General features: G+C 47.8%; 2 protein-coding genes across 2 annotated transcripts; both read left to right on the top strand.

Annotated features, from left to right (window-relative positions):
• Window positions 1–705: 705 nt before the first annotated feature.
• LOC122377090 (cuticle protein 19-like) lies at window positions 706–1359 on the top strand. Its single transcript, XM_043357045.1, has one exon. It carries the CDS (start codon window positions 706–708, stop codon window positions 1357–1359), a length of 654 nt encoding a protein of 217 aa, XP_043212980.1.
• A 3671-nt stretch (window positions 1360–5030) lies between these two features.
• LOC122377091 (cuticle protein 19-like) lies at window positions 5031–8952 on the top strand. Its single transcript, XM_043357046.1, has 2 exons — window positions 5031–5109; window positions 8269–8952. Exons 1-2 carry the CDS (start codon window positions 5038–5040, stop codon window positions 8950–8952), a joined length of 756 nt encoding a protein of 251 aa, XP_043212981.1. The 5' UTR covers window positions 5031–5037.
• Window positions 8953–9169: the final 217 nt, after the last annotated feature.

Here is a 9169-nt window from a genome sequence, read left to right as displayed (position 1 = left end):
GTTTTTGATTAAATTCGCGCTAATCTGGTATTCGGCAAGACCGTGCGGCGGTCACAGCCTAAATTGTGAACAAGCAAAAAAGCTGATAATTTTTACATTGACCTGACCTGTGACGTCATCGGTGACCTCGAGGTCAATGAAAATAGGTTTCGCTCGACAGTTTTTCCAGAGCTATCAGATGCCGTTTGAACTTTGACGATCGATCGGTCCAGTAGTCTTGGAGATAGGAGGGGGGCTCTGGAGAGCCCCCCCCCCCCTCAGTCACTCCGTTATGGAAAATACACCAGTCATGCGCGGGTTAACATTGCCTAAAAAATATCCGTTAATATTTTTCTCAAAGCTTCTCACAAAAATTTTATCCGAGCTTCAGTGATCAAAACACGTGCAAAGTGATTCATGAGATTTAACTCTGTTCTTTCTTAGGTTTGTCAGGCTATAACTAGTTGAATTCAATCTGTCGAATTCAAATAGTTATATCTTCGATTGCTTTGCCACTTTGTTTTCAAATTAAATCAAAAAGGTGTCGAAGCTCCGCCACGAGAAGGGGCTATAATTGCCTGCATCCCTGTCCCAGCTAATTTTTTTGTAGCAGTACGATCAACTCCTTTGTAAGATACGATACAATGATAACAGATAGCAAAAGAAAATAACCGGCTCGTCTCGTATCGCCACCAGACGCTCCAGTCGCTCACAACCAGCTCCGCCATGAAGACATTCATTGTAGCAGCCCTGGTGGCCACCGCCGCCGCCAGCGGTATCAGCCCCATCCTGTCCGGCACCGGCGCCCTGGCCGTGCCCGCGCTGGCTGGCCGTGGCCTTGGCTACGGCAAGGCCGTCGGCTACGGCAAGGCCGTCGCCGTCGACTACGCCGAGCCGCGGCCGTACCAGTACCAGTACGCCATCGATGACCCCAACTACGGACCGATGGCCGCCAAACAGGAGGTGTCGGACGGTGCCGGTAACGTGCAGGGCTCGTACTCCGTCAACCTGCCCGACGGCCGCACCCAGATCGTCAAGTACGTCGCCGACGGATACAGCGGCTTCAACGCCGAGGTCAGCTACGAGGGCTACGCCCAGCACCCGCAGGTGGCTCGCGGCTACGGCATTGGAGGCATCGGTGTGGGCGCCGTGAAGAAGGTCGCCGCTGTGCGTCCTCTGATCGCCACAAAGCGCGTGAGCCTGCTGGGAGGCGGCATCAGCACCGGAGCCGGCCTGGGCCTGCTCGGCGGAAAGAGGATCGGCGCCATTGGTGCCGGAGCCGGCCTGGGCCTGGTGGGCAGGCCCATCGGCGTGGCCAAGACCGGGCTGGGCCTTGTGGGCCGTCCCATTGGACTCAACACACTGGCGTACGGCCACTAATGTTCAGACAGACGGGCCCACTCCAGGGTCGTTGTGTTACTCCTTATTCTTATTTATTGACTCAGTACGGCACAGCGTCTAAGACAGTGTGAAATATGATGTCTTGCGCAGCAATCTAAACCTCAGCATGCAACCTGAGTGAATGTTTTATGTGTGTGTTTGCCCGTTTTGAGTATGTTTGCGCGTTGCACGCAGTTTGTTCAATACATTTATGATATATAATTTTTGCCTTCTATTCGTGAGCTGTATATTATGGTGCATTTTTGCTAACGACCTATGTCTTCACGTGCCAATTCAATTCAATTCATGTATTTAGCAACTTTCCACTTTACAGTGGCTGTTTAAAAGTTACACGTCTTGTGAATAAAAAGGTGGGACATAAAACGAGATAATATAAAAGATGACATGAAAAAACACACACACACACACACACACAACATCACCACCACTAGGGTCAGAGGTCAATCGGCCAACCAGACACATCCGTATCATCGCCTCACATCATATCATCGTCTAGAAGAAAATCTTTAAGACGGCGCTTGAACTGATAGATATGCTGGGCATTACGTACATCGGGTGGGAGGTGGTTGTACAAATCAGCTGCTCTAAAACTAAATCGGCGGACTCCTGAGGTGCTTACAGCATGTGAGCGCCTTAGCTGGTGAGATTGTCTCGTATCATAGCCATGGTCAGCAGTAGTCAGCATCGCGGCTATATCACCTGGCTGACCCGTGAACATGACTCTCTTCAGCAGGCAGAGAGTGTGATAGCAGACCAGTTGATCAGCCCTAAGCCAACAAAGGTCCTTTACGACATCAGATATGTGATCGTACTTCCTCCTTCCGCTCACAATCCGCGCACAAAAATTGATCAACTTTTGCACTCGGTGGAGCTGCGTTACACCGCAAGTGCCATACAGTGCGATGCAATATCTGATAGAGGAGAGCACAAGTGCACTGACGATACGAACCAACGTCTCTTTGGGAAGTACATGTTTGGCATGAGACAGGGCGATCAGTATACCTGTTGACCTCGCTACAAGCTGATCGACGTGCGGTTCGAAGGTAAGGTGTCTATCCATCACCACGCCAAGGTTCTTTACTGTGGGACTCTCAGTAATGACAGCTGAGCCGAACTTAATGCTAACAGGAGGCACATGACGCAGCATAGCCTTCGTACCGAATACAATCAGTTGTGTTTTAGCTGTGTTTACTTTCATGGAGTGGCTAGTGAACCAATCAAGCACGACCGATAAGGTGTTCTCCATGGTTGTCACAAGTTGCTGTAGCTTGTTTTTCTTTCCGGTCACTAAGATTTGCGTGTCATCGGCATATTGTACTACCATAGCGTCCCCTGAATACAACGCCAGATCGTTCGAAAAAAATTGAAAACAAGAGTGGCCCCAGAGCAGTGCCCTGGAAAACGCCCATCTCATTGGGGAGGCTGCGAGAGCGAACAGTGTGTCCGGAAGGATGCTTAATCTGAAGCTGTTGTGTATGTTTACTAAGATAGCTTTCAAACCATGTGGTGTCTACGTTATACATTTTGAGTTTGGATAAGAGCAGCTGATGATCAACAACATCGAAACATTTGGACAAATCGATCAGAACTAACAATGCGATATCACCGGCGTCCATGGCCATGAGGATCTTATCTATGATGACGGTGAGCGCGGTCTCAGTGGAAAAATGCATTCGATAGCCATGCTGTGCATGTGAGAATAAATCGTGTTGGCTAAAATATGAACTAAGTTGAGAGTGGACAATTCTTTCAACTATCTTTGCAATTGCAGGCACCACAGAGATGGGTCTAAATTTGGAAGGATCGTTCAAATCACCGGTCTTTGGTAGAGCCGTGACCAGAGCGTGTTTCCAGGCGTTAGGCACTGTCCCACTCATGAGGCTACTATTGATGACGTCAAGTAATGGGAAGCCAATGCCTCCAAAAGATCTCTGCAATAACCGAATACTGACATCATCTAATCCACTGGACGTCGTCGGATTCATGGCTACCATGGCTGCCATGAGTTCATCCAACGACACAGGATGCACCTTGAAAGAACATGTCATGACTCTGGGCAATCTCGTTGGAAGAGAGGTACTATGACTGGGCACGATGGCTGCAGTCAATGGCCCTACATTCACAAAGTAGTTGTTTAACGTATCGGGATGAATGTTAGGGGTGACCGACGTGGCAGCTTTACAGCCAACTATCGACTTGACACAGCGCCACATGCCCGAATGTCCCGCTTTGTCAATTTCCCCTCTGATATGCTCGCGACAGTCTCGTCTGATGGCCGCCCGTGTCAGTCTGTTCAGGGCCTTGTACTCATCACGCTCGCCACGTGCTAAAGCGGCGCGGCGTTGTGCCATCAGTGAACGAGTGTCAGCTGAGACTGGTGGGGCGGATTGATTACGTATTTTGATTCGCCGGACGGGAGCGACAACATTTAAGATGGTCGTATATATCCTCAAGAACGAGTCCCACTTGTCGGATGAAGTTGCACTTAGATAAACCGTGGACCAGTCAGCACCGGCTAGCAGGTGGACAAAGCTGCCAAAGTCGAGTTTATTCAGGCACCGGGATGTCACTACTTTGATTTGATTTTTGTCTTTCGATACTCTCAGCAGAGCTCTCGTGAAATCGTGCGGGCTAAAGTGACAAACAGTGACACCGCAACGCTGGACAAGGTCTCTCTGATTTGTGATCATGATATCTAACAATGAGCCGGCAGGTCGGTATGTGGGATAGGTCCGGTTGCAAAAATGTAGATCGTAAGACTGTGACAACTGCATCAATTTCTGGTAGCCAGTGCTGACACTCGTACCTAGCATGTTTATGTTTAAATCACCAGCTACTACAATGGGGCAGTCATGCACTGACATAATGCACTGCAACTGATTTTCCAAATCATCAAGATCATCAGACACCTGTCTGGCCGTATTAGTGGGATGTCTATATAACGAACCGAGAATAATCCGTTTGGCTTTGTCAGGTCGGATCAGGGTCCAAATGATCTCGAGATTAGAAGAGCCAATCGCAGTGTTGGGCGATTTCAAGACAGTAACATCAAAAGTATCCCGAGCCAGGACAGCAACGCCTCCATAGCCCTTCGGTAACCGACTGCTCGCGGGTCGGTCGTGTCTGTATAGTTTGTATCCATCAATGTTCAACAACCGCGCAGGAACAGATGGACGCAGCCAGACCTCGCTCAGTGCAAGCACGTCAAACTGATGTGTGTCGGCCAGGGTCTGACGTAAGTCTGGCAGTTAAGGTTTTAAGCTCTGTATGTTGAGCTGACCAATATACAGTTTCCCGTCCAGGCTGTGCCCAGGCGCCCGCCACTTCACCCCTCCCCTACAGCCCCGGCGCCGAGACCGCCTGCCCCGGCGAGTGCGGCGGCTGTCACCGGTTGCCGGCTCGGGGCGGCCAGCAGAGGGCCGGCCAGCGGTCACACCAGCACTCAGTCCAGCCAAAGCGATCCTGGGCTCTCCCCTGGCCGACGCGGTGACCTGGCGCGGTCCGCAAAACTCAAAAAAGCCAGAGTTCGTAAAAGTGGTTCAATTCGCCGATGACACCCAAATCTGGACTACCGGTACAAAGCAGGATTTACCGGAGCTTGTGAACCGAATTGGAACTGCTTTACAATGCATGTTTGATTGGTTTTGCGATCATGGTATGAGAGTAAATGAGGCAAAAACAGAATTCTTGGTGATGGGCACGAAACAAATGCTTAAGAATGTTGGCAATGTAAGTGTTAAATTTAACCATGGAACGATCAGATCCACAAGTCAGGTTCGCAATCTTGGTGTGATTTTCGACCGCAACTTAGATTTTCAGCCACATGTCGATCACTTGATTCCAAATTAGGGAATAGTGCTCACCCAAACATGGATTTTAATATCGCCATTTATGCATTGCAAAGTCAGTGCAAACTGAAGCTTACAAACGCAGTTTCTTGGTAGGATCGAGTGAAGCATGTTATACGCAATATTCATTCTGAAAATGGATAGCGGTGTTTATTTGAAACATCGAATCACGCATATAAATGTCACTTGGTTGTCTTCTCTTTGAACTGATATCTGGGCAAAAATCACTTGCAAGAAAGATTGAAAAGCTTCAGAAGAAACGCGAAAAAGCAACATTAACGCGGTCATTCTTGTTGAGACTTGTATTCGTTTCTAAAGAATATACCCTCCAGAGGCTGGCAACAGCGCCCACAGGCGCTTTTTTAGGGTCAGGTCCCAAGACATTTTTCCCTAATGAGGCAATGACTCGACCTCAAATCACTCGTTATATCGTTATGATCGTGCCAGAGGCACATGGTATATGACTGAGTGCAATCAAAATATACTTAGCATGCTGCAAAAATACCTACCATTCCAATTTCACCCTCATTGGTGACGGTGTACCAACTTTGGTGACTTGGTGACCTGAGGTGAGTTATACTGAACTCTTTTTTTTCAAAAAAACTGCAGCAAAAAATGCGTCAGAGTGTACCTATAGCAAAATCAGGGCACTTAATTTTTAGGAGTTTCTACTTTTCATACAGGAGATGCCGTCACAGTTATTTTGACGCGATCGACAAAAAGGAGGGTTTCATGTAGTCCGCTCCCCTCCACCGTTTTCCATGACCGAGAGTGTGAAAATTAAATGTTATCGCCTGCCCGTCACATATTAGCCCGTTTTACGATGGAACATCGGACACCTATCATATCCGGTTGAACAGCTTTGTATTAGATGAAATTTTAATGCCTATAGTTTACTATAGTCTAACAAACCTAAGAAAACACGGATTTAAAGTGCAACTGCCAGTGATGCCAGTGCCTTAACCCGCGCATGACTGGGGGGGGGGGGCTCTACAGAGCCCCTCCCGTTTTTCGGCAATATCTTATAAACCGTTTGACGGATCAACACGAAACTTGCGGTAACTTCAGCGGCATCAATTTGACACCTTGTGTTAAACTTTCAGCTTTCTAGAACAACAGTTTGGCTGTAAATAACGTTAGCTAAACGTCATGTCGGCCCTTTTTGATGCATAATATTGAATTACGGCAAACGCTCTCAAGAGCTCAGTTTTAAAGCTAGATCCAAGTTCTTTGCATGGGTGGACTACAAATATAAGTAGCTATCAACTGCTATCTCGAAATTTCGAAATTTTTAACATTTTGAAACACGTGCATTTTGAACTACGGCAAATATATTTTTTTGATTTTTCAAAAACTTTTTGATTTTTCGCTAAAATCGGAATATATGTGATAAGACACACAGTTATAAGCTACTCTAGCATGTTTTAGCCCAATATCTTCACAAATAGCCAAGTTATTTGGATTATTGTCAAAATTTTACAATTATATACTATTCGAAACCATTTTTTTGTACGTTTTTGACCTTGTACAGCAATATAAATGAAAACATCGTGTTCCTTAGCTCACACTGCATTGAAAAATTTCATTTTGAAAATTTGACCTTTTCTAACCTGAAAGTGACCTGACCTCCGGTAAATCTGAAAATGACCTCAAATAACACAGACGACTGTAGACATATTGGACAGGTATGTAGTAAAGAGCAAGTAGCATACGAATATATTCAAGAAGCAATTACATATAAATAAGCGGACCGGTTTCGTCTATCCAAAACTTCTTCAGCGCTTTTTCAAAAACGTATAACAAGAAAACTAGCACAATGACAATCGTTTCAAATAAAATCTGATTCAGTTAGAAAATAATAAGCATTGCTGAGCAGGGCACCTACTACCTAAAAACACTCACAATCTACCATCATATTTCGGTGGTTATGCTCGTACACCAAACATCAACGCTCGATACATCAGTAAATGCCTAAAAGTTAAACATATTTGACGGTGTATAGAAATATATTTCGGAATAAGCGGACGAAACCGGTCCGCTTATTTATATGTAATTGCTTCTTTAATATATTCGTATGCTACTTGCTCTTTACCAGACACAGACGACATTGTGTTTGAAATCTTCGAGTAAAACGGACTATAAAACATGCGTCACGTGACCGATACATGATATACAATTTTTCTGACCTAGGAGGACCTGGTCTTGACCTGAAAAATTCGAAGCAAAAGTTCGGTACCCTCAGGGTATCTAAGGCATATATCAAGGAGTGCGTAAACCAAAAATGAGCCTGATCAGACTTGCCAGCCGGCGGTCACAGCCTAAATTGTGAACAAGCAAAAAAGCTGATAATTTTTACATTGACCTGACCTGTGACGTCATCGGTGACCTCGAGGTCAATGAAAATAGGTTCCGCTCGACAGTTTTTCCAGAGCTATCAGATGCCGTTTGAACTTTGACGATCGGTCCAGTAGTTTTGGAGATAGGAGGGGGCTCTGGAGAGCCCCCCCCCCCCCTCAGTCACTCCGTTATGGAAAATACACCAGTCATGCGCGGTTTAAAATTGCCTAAAAAATATCCGTTAATATTTTTCTCAAAGCTTCTCACAAAAATTTTATCCGAGCTTCAGTGATCAAAACACGTGCAAAGTGATTCATGAGATTTAACTCTGTTCTTTCTTAGGTTTGTCAGGCTATAACTAGTTGAATTCAATCTGTCGAATTCAAATAGTTATATCTTCGATTGCTTTGCCACTTTGTTTTCAAATTAAATCAAAAAGGTGTCGAAGCTCCGCCACGAGAAGGGGCTATAATTGCCTGCATCCCTGTCCCAGCTAAATTTTTGTAGCAGTACGATCAACTCCTTTGTAAGATACAATGATAACAGCTAGCAAAAGAAAATAGCCCTACTATTACTGTTCGGTTTGAACGGGTTGCCGCCAAGACTTACTGTATCACGCACCGGTGCCATGGTCGGTGACGCGGGCGGGGCGGGGTGCGGCGGTCCGGTATAAAGTAACCGGCTCGTCTCGTATCGCCACCAGACGCTCCAGTCGCTCACAACCAGCTCCGCCATGAAGACATTCATTGTAGCAGCCCTGGTGGCCACCGCCGCCGCCAGCGGTATCAGCCCCATCCTGTCCGGCACCGGCGCCCTGGCCGTGCCCGCGCTGGCTGGCCGTGGCCTTGGCTACGGCAAGGCCGTCGGCTACGGCAAGGCCGTCGCCGTCGACTACGCCGAGCCGCGGCCGTACCAGTACCAGTACGCCATCGATGACCCCAACTACGGACCGATGGCCGCCAAACAGGAGGTGTCGGACGGTGCCGGTAACGTGCAGGGCTCGTACTCCGTCAACCTGCCCGACGGCCGCACCCAGATCGTCAAGTACGTCGCCGACGGATACAGCGGCTTCAACGCCGAGGTCAGCTACGAGGGCTACGCCCAGCACCCGCAGGTGGCTCGCGGCTACGGCATTGGAGGCATCGGTGTGGGCGCCGTGAAGAAGGTCGCCGCTGTGCGTCCTCTGATCGCCACAAAGCGCGTGAGCCTGCTGGGAGGCGGCATCAGCACCGGAGCCGGCCTGGGCCTGCTCGGCGGAAAGAGGATCGGCGCCATTGGTGCCGGAGCCGGCCTGGGCCTGGTGGGCAGGCCCATCGGCGTGGCCAAGACCGGGCTGGGTCTTGTGGGCCGTCCCATAGGACTCAACACACTGGCGTACGGCCACTAATGTTCAGACAGACGGGCCCACTCCAGGGTCGCTGTGTTACTCCTTATTCTTATTTATTGACTCAGTACGGCACAGCGTCTAAGACAGTGTGAAATATGAGGTCAATCTAATCCTCAGTATGCGCCCTGCGTGAATGTTTTATGTGTGTGTTTGTCCGTTTTGAGTATGTTTGCGCGTTTGCACGTTGTTTTTTCAATACATTTATGATACATATTTT

This window comes from Amphibalanus amphitrite, unplaced genomic scaffold (assembly GCF_019059575.1).
Source record: "Amphibalanus amphitrite isolate SeventyFive unplaced genomic scaffold, NRLGWU_Aamphi_draft 002506F_arrow, whole genome shotgun sequence".
In the NCBI taxonomy this organism is placed as follows: Eukaryota; Metazoa; Arthropoda; class Thecostraca; order Balanomorpha; family Balanidae; genus Amphibalanus; species Amphibalanus amphitrite.
The sequence above is the reverse complement of the archived record's forward strand: the minus strand, read 5'-3'. Positions and strand labels throughout refer to the sequence as shown.